At 37.8% G+C, this 19698-nt stretch overlaps 1 protein-coding gene across 1 annotated transcript; it reads left to right on the top strand.

Annotated features, from left to right (window-relative positions):
* The first annotated feature begins 10319 nt into the window (after positions 1 to 10319).
* NAP1L2 (nucleosome assembly protein 1 like 2) lies at positions 10320 to 12617 on the top strand. The gene has a single exon (XM_045471354.1). It carries the CDS (start codon positions 10404 to 10406, stop codon positions 11796 to 11798), a length of 1395 nt encoding a protein of 464 aa, XP_045327310.1. The 5' UTR covers positions 10320 to 10403; the 3' UTR covers positions 11799 to 12617.
* The last annotated feature ends 7081 nt before the right edge of the window (positions 12618 to 19698 follow it).

Genomic DNA, 19698 nt, shown 5'->3' with positions numbered 1-19698 from the left:
GAGATAAAAAAATCCAGGAGTATGAGGGGAAAATTAGAGAACTAAGTGATGCACTAAAGTGAAATAATCTATGCATAATTGGTATTCCAGAGGAGGAAGAGAGAGGGAAAGATGCTGAAGTTGTACTTGAAGAAATCATAGCTGAGAACTTCCATGATCTGGGGAAGGAAAAGGCATTGAAATCCAAGAGGCACAGAGAACTCCCTTCAGATGTAACTTGAATCGATTTTCTGCATGGCATATCATAGTGAAACTGGCAAAATACAAGGATAAAGAGAAAATTCTGAAAGCAGATAGAGATAAACCTGCTCTAACATATAAAGGGAGACCTATAAGACTCGTGACTGATCTCTCTACTGAAACTTGGCAGGCCAGAAAGGAATGGCAGGAGATTTTCAATGTGAGGAACAGAAAAAATATGCAGCTGAGAATCCTTTATCCAGCAAGTCTGTCATTTAGAATAGAAGGAGAGACAAAGGTCTTCCCAAACAAACAAAAACTGAAGGAATTCGTCACCACTAAACGAGCCCTACAAGAGATCTTAAGGGGGATCCTGTGAGACAAAGTACCAGAGACATCACTACAAGCATGAAACCTACGGACATCACAATGACTCTAAAACCATATCTTTCTATAATAACACTGAATGTAAATGGACTAAATGCGCCAACCAAAAGACATAGGGTATCATAATGGAAAAAAAACAAGACCCATCTATTTGCTGTCTACAAGAGACTCATTTTAGACCTGAGGACACCTTTAGATTGAGAGTGAGGGGGTGGAGAACTATTTCTCATGCCACTGGAAGTCAAAAGAAAGCTGGAGTAGCCATACTTATATCAGACAAACTAGACTTTAAATTCAAGGCTGTAACAAGAGATGAAGAAGGGCATTATATAATACTCACAGGGTCTATCCATCAGGAAGAGCTAACAATTATAAATGTCTATGCGCCAAATACAGGAGCCCCCAAATATACAAAACAATTACTCACAAACATAAGCAACCTGATTGGTAAGAATGTGGTAATTGCAGGGGACTTTAACACTCCACTTACAGAAATGGATAGATCATCTAGACCCATGGTCAATAAAGAAACAAGGGCCCTGATTGATACATTGGATCAGATGGACTTGATAGATATATTTAGAAGTCTGCATCCCAAAGCAACAGAATATACTTTCTTCTCGAGTGCACATGGAACATTCTCCAAGATAGGTCACATACTGGGTCACAAAACAGCCCTTCATAAGTATACAAGAATTGAAATCATACCATGCATACTTTCAGACCACAATGCGATGAAGCTTGAAATCAACCACAGGAAAAAGTCTGGAAAACCTCCAAGCATGGAGGTTAAAGAATACCCTACTAAAGAATGAATGGGTCAACCAGGCAATTCGAGAAGAAATTAAAAAATATATGGAAACAAACGAAAATGGAAATACAACAATCCAAACGCTTTGGGATGCAGCGTTTCCTGAGAGGAAAATACATTGCAATCCAGGCCTATCTCAAGAAACAAGAAAAATCCTAAATACAAAATCTAACAGCATACCTAAAGGAAATAGAAGCAGAACAGCAAAGACACCCCAAACCCAGCAGAAGGAGAGAATTAATAAAGATCAGAGCAGAAATAAACAATATAGAATCTAAAAAAACTGTAGAGCAGATCAACGAAACCAAGAGTTGGTTTTTTAAAAAAATAAATAAAATTGATAAACCTCTAGCCAGGCTTCTCAAAAAGAAAAGGGAGATGACCCAAATAGATAAAATCGTGAATGAAAATCGAATTATTACAACCAATCCCTCAGAAATACAAGCAATTATCAGGGAATACTATGAAAAATTATATGCCAACAAACTGGACAACCTGGAAGAAATGGACAAATTCCTAAACACCCACACGCTTCCAAAACTCAATCAGGAGTAAATAGAAAGCTTGAACAGACCCATAACCAGCGAAGAAACTGAATCAGTCATCAAAAATCTCCCAACAAATAAGAGTCCAGGACCAGATGGCTTCCCAGGGGAGTTCTATCAGATGTTTAAAGCAGAGATAACACCTATCCTTCTCAAGCTATTCCGAAAAATAGAAAGGGAAGGAAAACTTCCAGACTCATTCTATGAAGCCAGTATTCCTTTGATTCCTAAACCAGACAGAGACCCAGGAAAAAAAGAGAACTACAGGCCAATATCCCTGATGAATATGGATGCAAAAATTCTCAATAAGCTACTAGCAAATCGAATTCAACAGCATATAAAAAGAATGAGTCACCATGATCAAGTGGGATTCATTCTGGGATGCAGGGCTGGTTCAACATTCGCAAATCAATCAACGTGATACATCACATTAATAAAAGAAAAGATAAGAACCATATGATCCTGTCAATCGATGCAGAAAAGGCCTTTGACAAAATTCAGCATCCTTTCTTAATAAAAACCCTCGAGAAAGTCGGGATAGAAGGAACATACTTAAAGATCATCAAAGCCGTTTATGAAAAGCCCACAGCTAACATCATCCTCAATGGGGAAAAACTGAGAGCTTTTTCCCTGAGATCAGGAACACGACAGGGATTTCCACTCTCACTGCTGTTGTTTCACATATTGTTGGACGTTCTGGCATCAGTAATCAGACAACAAAAGGAAATCAAAGGCATCAAAATTGGCAGAGAGGAAGTCAATCTTTCACTTTTTGCAGATGACATGATATTATACATGGAAAATCCGATAGACTCCGCCAGAAGTCTGCTAGAACTGATACATGAATTTAGCAAAGTTGCAGGATACAAAATCAATGTACAGAAATCAGTTGCATTCTTATACACTAATAATGAAGCAACAGAAAGACAAATAAAGAAACTGATCCCATTCACAATTGCACCAAGAAGCATAAAATACCTAGGAATAAATCTAACCAAAGATGTAAAAGATCTGTATGCTGAAAACTATAGAAAGCTTATGAAGGAAATTGAAGAAGATATAAAGAAATGGAAAAACATTTCCTGCTCATGGATTGGAAGAATAAATATTGTCAAAATGTCAATACTACCCAAAGTTATCTACACATTCAATGCAATCCCAATCAAAATTGCACCAGCATTCTTCTCGAAACTAGAACAAGCAATCCTAAAATTCATATGGAACCACAAAAGGCCCCGAATAGCCAAAGGAATTTTGAAGAAGAAGACCAAAGCGTGAGGCATCACAATCCCAGACTTTAGCCTCTACTACAAAGCTGTCATCATCAAGACAGCATGGTATTGGCACAAAAACAGACACATAGACCAATGGAATAGAATACAAACCCCAGAACTAGACCCACAAATGTATGGCCAACTCATCTTTAACAAAGCAGGAAAGAACATCCAATGGAAAAAAGACAGTCTCTTTAACAAATGGTGCTGGGAGAACTGGACAGCAACATGCAGAAGGTTGAAACTAGACCACTTTCTCACACCATTCACAAAAATGAACTCAAAATGGATAAATGACATGAATGTGACACAGGAAACCATCAAAACCCTAGAGAAGAAAACAGGAAAAGACCTCTCTGACCTCAGTCGTAGCAATCTCTTACTCGACACATCCCCAAAGGCAAGGGAATTAAAAGCAAAAATGAACTACTGGGACCTTATGAAGTTAAAAAGCTTCTGCACAGCAAAGGAAACAACCAACAAAACTAAAAGGCAACCAACGGAATGGGAAAAGATATTTGCAAATGACATATTGGACAAAGGGCTAGTATCCAAAATCTATAAAGAGCTCACCAAACTCCACACCCGAAAAACAAATAACCCAGTGAAGCAATGGGCAGAAAACATGAATAGACACTTCTCTAAAGAAGACATCCGGATGGCCAACAGGCACATGAAAAGATGCTCAAGGTCGCTCCTCATCAGGGAACTACAAATCAAAACCACACTCAGATATCACCTCATGCCAGTCAGAGTGGCCAAAATGAAGAAATCAGGAGACTATAGATGTTGGAGAGGATGTGGAGAAACGGGAACCCTCTTGCACTGTTGGTGGGAATGCAAATTGGTGCTGCCACTCTGGAAAACAGTGTGTAGGTTCCTCAAAAAATTACAAATAGACCTACCCTATGACCCAGCAATAGCACTGCTAGGAATTTACCCAAGGGATACAGGAGTAGTGATGCATAGAGGCACTTGTACCCCAATGGTTATAGCAGCACTCTCAACAATAGCCAAATTATGGAAAGAGCCTAAATGTCCATCAATTGATGAATGGATAAAAAAATTGTGGTTTATATACACAATGGAGTACACAATGAGTACACAATTGAGTACCAATATACACAATGGCAATGAGAAAGAATGAAATATGGCCCTTTGTAGCAACATGGATGGAACTGGAGAATGTTATGCTAAGTGAAATAAGCCATACAGAGAAAGACAGATACCATATGGTTTCACTCTTATGTGGATCCTGAGAAACTTAACAGAAATCCATGGGGGAGGGGAAGGAAAAAAAAGAGGTTAGAGTGGAAGAGAGCCAAAGCATAAGAGACTCTTAAAAACTGAGAACAAACTGAGGGTTGATGGGGCTGGGAGGGAGGGGAGGGTGGGTGATGGGTATTGAGGAGGGCACCTTTTGGGATGAACACTGGGTGTTGTATGGATACCAATTTGACAATAAACTTCATATATTGAAAAAAAGACGTTGTTTTGGAGCTAAACAGACCTTGACCGTCTGTGGTGGGTAGGGAGCCAGTGGTGCACAGGGTAAAAACCAAACTTTTACATCAGGTGGCCAGTACAGGGAAGATAAATTCCCATAACATTTGGCTTTGAAAGCTAGAGAGACCTAATTTCATGAGTTCTTACAACCAGCCAGACTTAAAGCCTAGAATATTACAAACCAGCATGCTCAGTTCTGGGCAAGCCTGATGTGATACAGGAAGCAAAGTCCCCACCCTTAAAGAGACACTACAACAAACACACCATGCAGATACAGCATAGAACCAGCAGTTTGATAAATGAAAAGGAAGAGAGGAGGGAGAGTGAATTGCTCATCTCACAGCATGGTACAAAGAGGCAGGGATAATGGGGAGACCCCTCCAGGATCAAAGGAGCTGGCCAGTGCGATTTGCGTCTACCACCCTCCCCATCATAAAACCAGGGCCTCTTGCAAGGATCAGCCTAGTACCCACACCTACTACCTAACTTTCTGCACCAAGCCCTGCCCCCCCCCATATGCTTTGGCAAATCAGCCCTTCCCGTTTTTCCTCACTTCAGTCTCAGCACTGTGGGCTTTCTCCCAAGGAAATCATGTGGGTCTCCTGACCCACATGATTTTCTGGACCTAGTTCTGGTGGCAGTAGTGGAGGCAGGTCTCGTTTTGCAAATAGACCAATGTGCACCTTGTAAAAACATGACCAACTTGGCCATGGACCAAACCCTGCCCACAACAGACAAAGAGAGCCTTTACAGACACGTGAAGTGAATGAAAAAGAAACCAGGACTCAATAGCAGGGCACACACTACACATATAGAAGATACTCCCTGAAGAACCATACACAGGACACTTCACTGCAGGGCACTACAGAACATCTTCTTCATAAGGCCATTACCTCAGGAGCAAGAGACAAAGATGTATTTCCTAACACAGAGAAACACACACAGAGTTAGACAAAATGAGGAGATAGAGAAATATGTTCCAAATGAAAGACCAGTACCAAACCACAGCGCAAGACCTAAGCAAAACATATATAAATAAGATGCTTGATAGAGAATTGAAACTAAGCATCATAATGATACTCACTGGATTTAAGAAAAGAGTTGAGACCCTTAACAAAGACATATAAATGAACCAATCAGAGATTAAGTACATAATAAATGAAATTAAAACTACATTAATTGCAAGCTAGATGAAGCAGAAGAATGAATAAATGACCTGAAAGACACAGTAATGGAAAGTGAACAAAGTGAACAAATGAGTGGAAAAAAGTATGAAAATTGAGAATGATTTTAGGTGACTCAGTGACTCCATCAAATATAATAACATTCTCATTGTAGGGCTATTCAAAGAAGAAGAGAGTGAAAAGAGGGCAGAAAACATAAAGAAATAATAGCTGAAAACTTCCCTAATCTGGAAGGAAAGAGATATCCAGATGCATGAGGCACAGAGTTCACCCTCAAAAATCAACCCAAGGAGGACCATACTAAGAGACAAGGTAATTAAAGTGGCAAAAATTAGAGAAATAAATTAGAAAAGAAAAAAATGTAAAAGAAGCAAGAGAAAAGAAGACAATTACATATAAAGGAAAACCACAAGGCAATAAGTGGATATTTCATTGGAAAGTTTGCAGGCCAAAATGGAGTAGCATGATACAAAGTGCTGAAAGGGAAAAGTCCTTAACCAAGAATACTCTATATAGCAAGGCTATCATTCAAAATAGGAGAGATAAAGAGTTTCTCAGACAAACGAAACCTAAAGGAGTTTATGACAACTAAACCAGCCCTAGAGGAAATATTAAGGGAGACTCTTTGAGTGGAAAGGAAGACCATGAGTATGAAAAGCAAAAAACAAAAATAAGTATTTCTGTAAAATGCAGTATAGGGATTCATAAAATAAAAGGATGTAAAATATGACACCACATATCTAAAGCATGGGGGAAAGAGGAGTAAAGAAGGGGTTTACATTTTTTTAAGTTTATTTATTTATTTTGAGAGACAGAGAAAAAAAAAAAGCATGAGTACGGGAAGGGCAGAGAAAGAGGAGAGAGAGAGAGAATCCCATCCCAAGCAAGCTCCACACTATCAGCATGGAGCCCGATGCGGGGCTTGATCTTACAAACTGTGAGATCATGACCTGAACTGAAGTCAGACCTTCAACCAATTGAGCCACCCAGGTGCCCTGGGGTTTAAACTTACGTGACCATCAACTTAATATAGACTGCTATATGCAGAAGATGGTATATGCAAATGTAATGGTAACCACAAGTCAAAAACCAGTAATAGATATGCAAACTAAAGAGCAAGGAATCCAAGCATATCACTAAAGAGAGCCAACAAACCATGCAAGAGAGTAAAAGAAGACAGGATCAGAGAAAATTTATAAAAAAAAACAACCACAACACAAGTATCAAAATGGCAACAAAAACTCCCATTCCCACCTTCCCCGAGACTCTGGCAACCACCATTCTACCTTCTTTCTCTATGAATTTGACAATTCTAGATACCTCATATAAGTGGAATCACAAAATATTTGTCTTTTTGTGTTTGTATTATTTCATTTAACATAATGTCTTCAAGGTTAATCCACGTTGTATCATGTGTCAGAATTTCATTCCTTTTTAAGGCTGAATAATATTTCTATTGTATATATGTACTACTTTTTTAAAAAAAAATCCATTCTTCCATCAATGGATATTTACATTGTTTCCACCTTTTGGCTATTGTGGAAAATGCTGCTGGGGCACCTGGATGGATCAGTCATTCGAGCATCCGACTTTGGCTCATGTTATGATCTCACCGTTCCCGAGTTCGAGCCCCGCGTCGGGCTCTGTGCTGACAGCTCAGAGCCTGGATGGAGACTGTATCAGATTCTGTGTCTCCCTCTCTCTCTCTGCCCCATCCCCTGCTTGTACTCTCTCTTTCTCTCTCTCAAAAATAAATAAACATTAAATTTTTCTTTTAAATGTTGCTATGAACATATGGGTGTAAAAATATCTGTTAGATACCCTGCTTTCATTTCTTTTGGGTATATACCTAGAAGTGGAATAGTTGGATCATATGGTAATTCTATGTTGATTTTTTTGAGGTTCTACCATATTGCTTTTTATTGGAGTTGCATCATTTCACATTCCTCAATAATGCACAAAGTTTCCAATTTCTCCATATTCTTGTCTACACTTATTTTGTTTTTATTCTTCTGATAATAGCCATTTTAATGGGTGTGAAGTGATACCTCTTTGTGGTTTTGATTTGCATTTCTCTAATTAGTGATATTGAACATCTTTTCAGGTGCCATTTGTATCTCTTCTTTGTAGAGATATCTTTTCAAGTCCTTTGCCCATTTTTAACTGATTTGCTTGTTTTTGTTATTCTTGAGTTGTAGGACTCCTTATGTATTCTGGATATTAATCCTCTATCAGTTATATGATTTGCACACATTTTCTCCCACCTGATGGGCTGCCTTTTAGCTCTGTTGAGAGTATTTTTTGTGAACAAATGTTTCTAATTTGAAGAATTCCAATTTATCTATTTTTTGTTTTGTTGCCTATGCTTTGGTGTCATATACTTTTGTTATATGTAATGAAACACATCATTCCCTTTATGGTTTCTGTGACTGCATGTATGACTATGAAGGACTCTTCAATCTTAAAATTAGATGGCACACATTCTCCTCATCTTTTAATAGTTTGGTTTAACGTCATAATATATTTATATAATAGTGGGTTTTCTTTTAAAATTACATTTTTAGAAACTACTTAAGTATACTGGAATATGTTAGTGAGAGGGAAAAGTTTATAAAAGAGTTTATCTCAGTTTTATTTTGAGAAAACTCTAGCCTAAACAGAACACATATGTAGACATGTTAGAAAGAACAAGACCAAAATGTTCACATTGGTTCTCTCAGGGTTGTGAGATTACTAGTGATTTCTGTTATACTCTAAAATTTTCCTCATTTTCCAAATTTTACAAAAATAAGCATGTGTTGTATTTATATCAGATAACTACAAGGAATGGTGCAACTCTAGAACCAGAAAAAAGGAAACTTGGAAAGCAATGAATGGACTCATAACAAGGGACCTACCAGATCAATACATAAGCCTGAAAATTGAATTTTGTAAATATTGTAATGATACACAGTACACAGAAATAAAATATGAAAAAAGAAAAAAATTACCAGTATACTGCAAGAGTCTGAAAAGAAATAAAATATGTAAACAGTGTTTATCTCTGTGATAATAACACAATACAGATTGTTTAAATCTGGGAAATAGTAAAATTTTTAAAATTATTCATTAATAAATGACCAACATTGGAAATATGGACAAAATAAACATCATCAATGATTCCTAACCAGAGGAAATTTTTAAATGACTGCATACATAGCATTCCACCTTGTGAATACTCTGTCATATATTTAACCATGTCTGTAATGCTGAGATTTAGAATATTTTCAGTAACAAAAGCGTCAAGCAAGTGCTGTGATTTGTAAAATAAATATTACTTTACATTTAAACATTTCTTTTTAAAATTCCCAATGGCTTGACAGCCAGAATCAAAAAGGAGGAAGAGGGAAGTCAGTATTAGGAGTGAGTTACTGATTAGCCAGGCAACTAGTTTATTGTCTTGTGTGTTCACTTGTCAGACAGTTGGATACAGCACGTTGGATCTTCACCAAAGTTTAACTAGGCTGTATTTCACACTAACCTTAACTAATCACGTCTTCTGTCCCCTCTCCTATCCCAGGAAATGTTAGGAGCATTTCCAATTTAAAATTGCTGCTCACTTACCATTAAGCTTGTGGAAAATACAGTAAAAAAAACAAAAATAGAATATTTAAATCACTGTCAGTTACATCACCTTAAGACCAAGATAGCTAATTTCTTTTTAGTGTTTTCCCTTCTGCCTCTCTTTATAAATCCCTCCCCAAACCCCTTTCCTCCTCCCAGAGCCTGGGGCTAAAATTAAAGGGACAAATTTAGGATGGATGGATGCCTTGTCTTCTCTCCTTGTCCGACATTTTAGGTACTATTTTCTTTTAGCTTTTCTTGAAATCATAAAAGTAGAATACTAGTTACAAATTGAAAGAATAAACAAATAAAATTTAAGTTTCTGGAAAAATCAGGGGTGGGGGTGGGGGTTGGAGGTTAAGTTAGAGGTAGATGAATCAGCTATATTAGAGAACCTGGGAAGGTGAGCGGGCTTGGAAACTTGATAGATCTAATAATTTATTGGCTCAGGATTTGTCAATCACTGTAGCCCAGCAAATGAAATTAGAGCAGAGTCGTAGGGAGGAAGGGAGTGACTCAGCAAACTATATGCACCAAGAAAATCTAGTCAGGAGACGTCTGCGTAATCATACTGTGGCACCATTTTTTTCTTGCGGCACTAGCTGCTTGCGGAGGAGGTCCGCCCACTGCAGCTCTCTGCAGTCTCTGGATGGTTCCTGCAAGACCGACCATCGCCTTCTCTGCACTCCAGCCCAGGGCACCATTCCCTCCTCCCGCTTCTCTCGGCCTCAGCACAGCCTTCATCCCGGCAGCAGCCTCAACCATTACTCTTGCAGCCTGCCACCACTGCGCATTCCACCTCTGTCCCAGCCGCCGCTGCTTCTGCTTTTCCGGTGAGTCTTTCCCTGCGGAGGTCAGGTCTCCTTCCTTATCTTGGCGATAGCCACCTTAAGCGTGTACGGTCCTTTGAAAAATGGCCGAGTCAGCCGACCACAAGGAACTGTTAGAATCTAGTCAAGAAGAGGCTGGTAATAAGGTAATGATAGAGGGACCCGGGGAACAACCGGAGCACAGTGAAGATGTCGCAGCTGGGCCTGGAGATGATAAAGTGCACGGTGAGGAAGCCGCCGCAGGGCCTGGGGAAAAAGGGGAGAAAGGTGAAGATGCTGCTGCTAGGTCCGGGGAAGGCGGGGTAAAAGATGAAGATACTGATGAGGATTCAGACACAGACCGTCCAAAAGGACTTATTGGTTATCTTTTAGATACAGACTTTGTTGAAAGTCTGCCTTTGAAAGTTAAGTACCGTGTGTTAGCCCTCAAAAAACTTCAAACTAGAGTGGCCAATCTGGAATCCAAATTTCTGAGGGAATTTCATGGCATTGAAAGGAAGTTTGCTGAAATGTATCAACCGTTATTGGAAAAAAGACGTCAGATCATAAATGCAATCTATGAACCTACAAAAGAGGAATGTGAATATAAGTCAGACTCTGAGGACTACGATGATGAGATGTATGATGAGGAAGAAATGGATGGTAATGAGGAGGGTCTGGTACATGAGTATATGGATGAGGATGATGGTTGTGAAGGAGATTATTATGATTATGCTGTCGAGGAGGATGATGATGATGACGATGACGAGGATACTGATGACGACATCGAGGCTACCGGAGAAGAGAATAAAGAAGAACAGGATCCTAAAGGAATTCCTAATTTTTGGCTGACTGTATTAAAAAACGTTGACACACTCACTCCTTTGATTAAGAAATATGATGAGCCTATTCTGAAGCTCCTGACAGATATTAAAGTGAAACTTTCAGATCCTGGCGAGCCTCTCAGTTTCACGCTAGAATTTCACTTCAAGCCCAATGAATATTTCAAAAATGAGCTGTTAACAAAAACTTATGTGCTGAAGTCAAGGCTGGCGTATTATGATCCCCATCCCTATAGGGGAACTGCAATTGAGTATTGCATAGGCTGTGAGATAGATTGGAATGAAGGTAAGAATGTCACTTTGAAAACCATCAGGAAGAAGCAGAAACACCGGATCTGGGGGACAATCCGAACTGTAACTGAAGATTTTCCCAAGGATTCGTTCTTCAATTTCTTTACTCCTCATGGAATCAACTCAAATGGAAAGGATGGAAATGATGATTTTTTACTTGGTCACAATTTACGTACTTATATAATACCAAGATCAGTGTTGTTTTTCTCAGGTGATGCACTTGAATCTCAGCAGGAGGGGGTAGTTAGGGAAGTTAATGATGCAATTTATGACAAAATTATTTATGATAATTGGATGGCTGCAATTGAGGAGGTTAAAGCTTGTTGCAAAAATCTTGAGGGAATAGTAGAAGATGTTGATCGCTAAAGCAAAGTGTACTTGGTCCTGACATTAACTGCTGTAGATCTAGTTACTCAAGATGCAAGAAGTTAATTAGAGCCTTGTGTTCTGAATTTTTTCTTGTAGGGTCATTTAAAACATAGGTCTCAGAAATATGAGAGAGATTTAAATACTAATTAATGTGACCTTGCATTTTAGTAGTAGAATGTTTTCAAGAAATATAAACTGTGGTAGATGGTTTAAAATATCTATATAATGTGTAGTTTAATCCTTCTAAAGTCCTTTAAACATATAGCTATTAATCTGTGGCTGTGAATATTCTCAGAACTGCTAAATGAGACCAACATTTGTTTGGAAAGAAAATCTTGGAGAACCAACCCAAGGTTTTTTGAAGCTGTGTGTGTGTGTGTGTGTGTGTGTGTGTGTGTGTGTTTTCTTAGTCCTTTATCTAGTGGGTTTATTCTCTTGTACCTGCTTCATTTTGCAACAAAATACAGTAGAATTTAAAACTTGAATGCTTAAGAAGCCTGCATATGGTTAAAATTTTCAGGTAAAACTGCATTTATTGTTAGTAACAGCTTATCCATAGGCTCTTGTATTTTATTTGACCATGATAAATAATAAAACTTAGTTATATTGACGTTATTGTTTATCAGTGAAGTGTTAATCACAGTGCTTTCAAAAGATTGCCACATGTTGTTCTGTGTAATTATGTAAACTGTAATTACAGTGTGTAATTTCTCTTCCTATAGTACACTTAATCATTCATTGGAAGTAATCACATGAACATTTTGAAAAGCTTTTTTCATGTTCTTTCACTGCAAAATAAAATAAATAAAAATTTCAGTGTGTTTCCTGTTTTACAACTTATCTTTTTTTCTCATTATAAAAGTGTTATGCTTATTGGAAAACATTTAGGAAATACTAAACAATACATTGATTAAACCAAAATCCATATACTCACTCCCCAAAGATAAGCACTGTTAATGTCTTGATTTACTTTCTATTATTTTTCAATGTGTTTAAATATGCATGCAGATTTACTAACACTATACTTAGATGTGCAAAGAAACTATCTTAGGTTTTATAACTAATGTAATTTTAATTCTGAGTGCACCTCCACACCCCAAGTTTGCAGAGAAACAAAAGTCTCAGTTTTAATCCAGGAAATTAACTGCTGTTTATAATTTAAACACTGCATAAATAACAGGCTCCTGTGTGTTAGTCTATATTTCAGATTTACCTACCCTTCCACAATGTCATCTGGATGTACAGGGGCTTATATTGTTTTATGACATTGGTGGGGAGGGGGCTGCACTGACCAGGGAAAAGGGATGTGGTTGGTTAGAGAGCTGACATTGTCCCAGAGTTGGCATTGCCTTCTTCACGTGTGGAAACCCAGAGGTTCAGCTTCCCATTTTGGCAGACTCTGTGAAGGTCACATCTATCCCTCTGGGACAACAGGGAATTTTTAAATCCTTTCCAAGCCGTGTGAGATCTGAGAGTGGCTAAGAAGTGCTGTGTCTCGTTATTGCTGCCTATCCACTCTTCCATCCCAGGTGATTGTGATGTGATCCCACAGAATTATAAGATGAAAGTGGAACAAAATCTCTTCTGCTTGTGACTTATTCCTCCATTATTGAACATGCCTCCTTCGGATTTTGGCTAAGAGAGGTAAGTTTATAACACTGATTTTTTTTTTTTGTTTTTTACCTCTGCCTCATCTTTACAATCAACTGAGGAGGAAGATAATGGGCTTTTTCTTTCCTTTTCCTGTCTGGATGGGATCCTCCTCTAAATATATCTTCCTCCCAGGGTCAGTAATAAATGCTCACTTGCTTTTCTATGGGGTTGCAATAGTTGGCAGGGTATAAGGAACTAGAGACAACTTACTATTATAGGGGAACCTAAGTTGGGAAATACAATGTATGCTTGATAAATGTAAACATTTTCATAGTCTTCACCACCCTCAGTCTTGACGTTTGTTAAATTCCCATTCCTCTTCAAACCCTTCCACAAAATAAAGATTGGGACCCTTTTAGTCATTGTTATTGTTATTATGCATTAAAAAGTCAGGAACGTGGGTGTATCTTTCCTGCTATTTTACAGAGGAGGATCAGGCATCTTGAAGTCTCTCCTTGTCCCTTTCTCTTGCCTCCAGAAGAGCGAGCAGTAAAGCTGTTTCTGGGCTTTCTGTAAGGGCAGACCAGCCCCTTTGCTTTATCCCTCATGTCAGTGGTGTCCAGCCAAAGACCATCAAGGACATACCCATAGTTGAATAAGCACATGCCCAAGTTGAACATAGGTGAACAAGTTGAACATACCCAGCTTCCATCATCTCCCCCAGGAGAACACACATCCTGGGGAACCACTGTGTGTTATCAGTAAGTAAGTGTTAGAAAACATATTGCAGAATTTGGGCTTTGGTTGTGTGATTTGATGGAGGGTCTATGGAAGTGGGGGTTTATTTTATATTGTAGGACAATTTAATGATTGGTAGTTCAATAAATCTCTTCTATAGGGGGGAGATACTAGAACAAGGATAAAGCTGTAATTGGTAAAGAGGTTGTAGCCACTGACTTTAACTAGAATGGTAGTGATGTTTGGTGTTTTGTGACCTTGTTTTTGTCTGTGCTTAGACAAAATTAGATGGCCTTACTTTGCCTCATTTTCATACAGTCCCAGCATAACCTTGTCTGAAGTTGGTATTCTATTAGATGGTTTATCCAATAGAATAGCATGGCCTAGCTGTGAGGACCAGACCAGGTTCCTAATGTCAGGGACTGCTTTTTTATATTTCCTTCTCTTTCACCCCTTCTCAGGGATGAAATTTGAGGCAGTCATCACTCTCAGCTTGTCTTGGGATGGATGTTCATTTGATTTAAGTTTAGACTAGTGGAAAGAAAATTTAGGCTTTGAGGGTAGGCCATAGGCTTCAGCCCATATACCAGAGAGGCCTATACTAGGAGGTAGGGCCCAAGTGTGACTAAGAATAGAATTTTTACCTTAATTCTTTTTGTAATTGTTCTGTTGAAAAATGTATCATTTATAAAGTCCTGAAAGGGTTGTTAAGGTGGCTATTGGGCCTTGTTAGAATTTTGGTATTCCCAGGGAATATACTGAAATGCCTAAATGGAATAAAATTCCATTTTGGGGGAACCTAATAATTTATGGTGTAAATTACAGTATTTAGTATTATATACCATATAGCAGAGTAATTCATCTTTGAAGCCAGGCTGCTTAAATTCAAATCCCAATTTTGTAATTTACTAGTTGGGTGACCTTGTACAAGCTACTTTGTGTGTCTTAGTTCTCATATCTGTAAAAGTATAATAATAATTTGTGCATCTACCTCACAGATTATTATGAAGATTTAATTGGTTTATATGAAGTGCTTGAAATCTGTATGACACATAGTGAGTGCTGTATAGGTGTATCTGAATTATTTTTATTACTAAGTTTTTATCTGTGAAATACTAAAAACTGGTATACAATAGGAGTGCAATAAATTTTTATTGAATTATTAATAATTGTCTCCCTAATTTGTTTCTAATTTAACAAAAAGTGAAAGAACATACTTTGCAGTTTAATAACAAAATCTCCAGGATTTCTGCAAGTATTAAGGAAGGCTAAGTGGCAAATTTAGCAGCAGTACTTAAGGACTGGCAAGGTACTGGCAAGCCTGGTTAATGAAGAGGAAAATATAGTGACTGTGGTGTTACTTCCTCACCACTGAGTACATTCATTATCTTTGTAGCTGTGTATGCCAAACTCAATACCACATGCCATTTGTTCACTGGCCAATGATGCATTATTATATTAAAATATTTGGAAACCAGAGAAAAATAGAATACATAAAATAAGAATCACATGGTATTATATATCATCCATAGGTACATAACAATTTTTTTTTTTAGTTACCACATAGGTATGTATGCAACATGTAGCGATTATTTTAAAGCAGTATACTTTTAAAAATAAAGAATAAGTTTAACATGGAACACATTTCTGAAATATATTGTCTCTGAGTTTTTGTTTTTGTTTTTGTTTTTTTGCAGAATAATACAGGGTTTTAGAGCAAAAGAGAAAAGAATGTCCAAAAGTAAACAATCTCTGCCTGTTTTTTAAAACTAATGATCCATTTGTTGACCTATTCTCAGGGTGTTTCAAGGCATAAAACTCTCTATGTCATGCAGCCAATGGGTAATCACTACTTCCATTTTGCAGGTGCACTCATCTCACTTCTGGCTCTTCAGGCGGTGTGTGTGTGTGTGTGTGTGTGCGCGCGCGCGTGCGTGCGTTTCTGTGTGTTTGCGCGACGTCCCGTGTGGGATGGGGTAAAGTGGGAGGGAAGCTAGTGCGGGATGGTCACTTGTCACAAAAGACCCTAGCCCTGGTAAAACTTTTCTATTAGGGCGTGTGCAAGAATACGTGGGGGTAGGGGAGACAGACTGAATCATCATGGAGGCCACTAGTGTTTAAGTATCCTCTTTGGCCTTTGTGCGCACGGTCGTGCGTCCGTGCGTGTGTGTGTTTGTGCCTGCTGGTCAAAAGGAGTGGGTGAGACGTCTTCCTGGCTCCGGTGCTTTATGAAACCACATTGTGTGTGTACTAGTGCCTGTGGCCGGTAAGAAGAGAGGCAGTTCTGGAGGAGGCATACCCAGGCCGGGTGTCAGTGGTTTTGGAGGAGATCTGAAGTAGAGGTGCGTTCTTCCGCGATGAGGTCAAGGTCGACTTGTCTGCTAAAGCCAAGGTACTCGTAGGGAGGGCAAAAATAGGTTGCAGCGTAGTGGGAGAATCCTAGCTTGGTTAGCATTTGTTCTGACCCCCACCTGGGGGAAAGAGAAACTTAAGTGGATGACAAGGGAAGAGTCCCAGAATTGGATAATGTGGGAGGTTTTGGTTTTAAATACCTGCAGAATAGATACCTTTTGGTTGATGAAGTACAGTGGCACCTTGGCCCCAGGACAGATTTGGGTCAGGTGTATATAAATACAAGTATAAACATGTATACAAGAAGTAGTGTATATAAAAGGTGTATTACTGGTTCTGACACCTACTTCAATGTCAATACTAGTGTAGGTGTATTTGGAAGACGAAATCAGTCTGTAATACGTTAATCATCTATTTGTGATTCACTGCTTCTGTAAAGTACAGAATCTGTGTATTAATTTAAACTTCACATGAAAGCTTCAGCATTCCAATCAAGTGTATCACTTGACATAAGAATAAAAGCTTTCCAAGCAGATTGGTGTTGAAATAAAAATTTCACAAGGCAACTTCATGAAAATGGTGAAAAGCGGCTGTATTTTTACATTTTGTATTTCACATTTAACATGTTCTCAGACTGTTACACACACACACACACACACACACACACACACACACATCTGTATGATCCAGAGTGAGAGGAAACGCATGGTCAGAGGGATTCACAGCAGGTGGAACCAGTATGGAGTGCTTTATCATTTCATATTTCTACATCAGCTATCAAGGTGAAAGGAGGTAATAAATATTGATATTGTGTCTATGTATGCATCTCTGCATGTATGTGCATGTTTTTTTTTAAGTTTTTTAAATGTTTATTTATTTTTGAGAGAGAGGGAGAGAAAGAGAGAGCGGGAGAGGGGCAGAGAGAGGGAGACACAGAAACCGAAGCAGCTCCAGGCTCTGAGCTGTCAACACAGAGCCCGAACACAGAGCTCGAACTCACAAACCGTGAGATCATGACCTAAGCTGAAGTCAGACACTTAACTGACTGAGCCACCGAGGTGCCCCTGTATGTGCATGTTTTAATGTGGAATATATCAGTAACAAGTGGAAATGAAATTCCCACCATAAATCTTTGTTGCCCAAGATATCACCTATAGTTTGCCAGGAGTCCTATGGATAAGGGAAGATTGAGTGGTTTGTGATGAGTTCCCTTTCTCCCTGTGATAAGGTACTTTTTATTTTACAGCTTAGAGGAATTGAGGAGGTATTTATATTTACTAAGATCCATATTAGTCAATTTAAGGCATTTGCACTTCATGGTCAAGTATTAAATTGCATACTCTTACTTTATATTAACGTGGCATTTTAGGACATTTCAGAATTATGTTCTCACTAGTTTGGATAAGGGTGGTTATCTCCATTTTTCAGATGAGAAATCTGAGATACAGACATGGTAATTTGTCAATACCATTCAATTAGTGGTGCAGGAGTTCATATTTAATCTCATTGCTCATGCTCTTCATCACACTATGCTGCCTTCGGTGAAACTGAATGATGAATGATATTGCAAGTTTGCTTAATATCAAAATGCCTCTGCCCATATTAAAGCTGCTTGGTACTAGTGTAGGGATAGATATGAACATATTTCTTTGTTAGGTATGTTACCTCATTGATTTAATATATCATAATAGCTGGGCTGAAGCTTTTTAAGAAAACTTCCTAATGCAGGTTAACAATGTAAAATTATTACAGGAATTAAATCTCATTTTCTCTTAAATATTCTATAATTTAGGCTTTGCTAATGTGACCTATTCTTTCCCACATAATCATAGGTTTAATTTAAATTTATTGCTTTTTTAAATATCAAATTTAAAATCTCAGTTCTTGTTCCTATTGTGGAACTTGTATATTATGTGATCTGGGTCACCAGTTTCCATATCTATACAGTGGAGATAATTAATAGTGCCTAGGTCATAAGATTGTTTTGATAATTCATTGTGATATGACTGCCCAGCACTTGGCACAATGCCTGGTACATAGCAAGCCCTAAAACATTAGGTGGTTATTATTATAATAATCATTATCACTTCTTAGGATTGTTATGAAGAAAAAATTATTATATGATGGGCTTGTTACATAATAAGGGTTTAATAAATTATAGCTACTCTTTTATAACTTTATACCCCTGAGGTAATAACAAACAAGAGGATTTGAGGTCATTTTCTTTTGTCATTTTCTCTTTTTTAAACCTTTTATTTGAAATAATTAGAGACTCACAGGCAGGTGCAAAAATAGCACATAGAATTACATGAGCTCTGTAGCATTATACTTTTTGCCAGATTTTGGAAATTTTCAGCTTTAATTTCCTTGAATATTTTGTCAGTTCCACAACCCTTCTCCTTTTTTCTGGAACCTAGATGACATGAATGTTAGATCTTTTATTATTATTATAGCTTTCATGGTTCTGTTCATTTTTTTTCAGTCTATTTTCTTTCTGTTGTTTATTTAGGGTCAATTCTATTTATTTGTGTTCAAGTTCACTTATTATTTCCTGCCCATCTGCATTTTGCTGTTGAACCCATCCAGTGTGTTTGTTTATTTATTTTATTTTTTCAACTTTATTTCTATTTGGTTTATTTTTTATAACTTCTATTTCTTTGCTGAGATTTTCTTATTCATTTGTTTCAAAAGTCTTCATAATTGCTTGTTGAAGCATTTAATAATAACTGCTTCAAATACTTATCAGATCATCACCATATCTGAGTCATGTTGGTGTTGGCATCTGTGGATTGTTTTTATTCATTCAAGTTGTGATTTTCTGGTTCTTGATATGATGAGTGGTTTTTGATTATATCCTGGACATTTTTAGTATTATGTTATGATACACTAGATCCTATTTAAATCTTGTTATATTTTAGCAGACAAGTCACCCTGGTTAGGTTTCATGTGCAGGTGTTTTCTTTTTGATGATCTTGACAGTTTTGAGGAGAATCAGTCAGGTACTTTGTAGAATACCCTCAATTCCATTGTGGCTGTACCATTTCATGAGGGTTTCTATTTCTCTACATCCTCACCAATACTTGTTATTTTCTGTACTTTTAAAAAATAATAGCCATTATAATGTGTGAATTTCATTGTGGCTTTGATATGAAATTCCCTAAAATTAGTGATGTTGAGAATTTTTTCACATGCTTTATGGCCATTTGTATTCTTC

The sequence above is a fragment of the Leopardus geoffroyi genome, chromosome X (genome assembly GCF_018350155.1).
Source record: "Leopardus geoffroyi isolate Oge1 chromosome X, O.geoffroyi_Oge1_pat1.0, whole genome shotgun sequence".
NCBI classification, from domain to species: Eukaryota; Metazoa; Chordata; class Mammalia; order Carnivora; family Felidae; genus Leopardus; species Leopardus geoffroyi.
This window is presented reverse-complemented; position numbering and strand designations above follow the sequence as displayed.

What these genes read in the sequence shown, in the direction of transcription:
- NAP1L2 (XM_045471354.1), top strand. Translation starts at nt 10,404, where the DNA reads ATGGCCGAGTCAGCCGACCACAAGGAACTGTTAGAATCTAGTCAAGAA.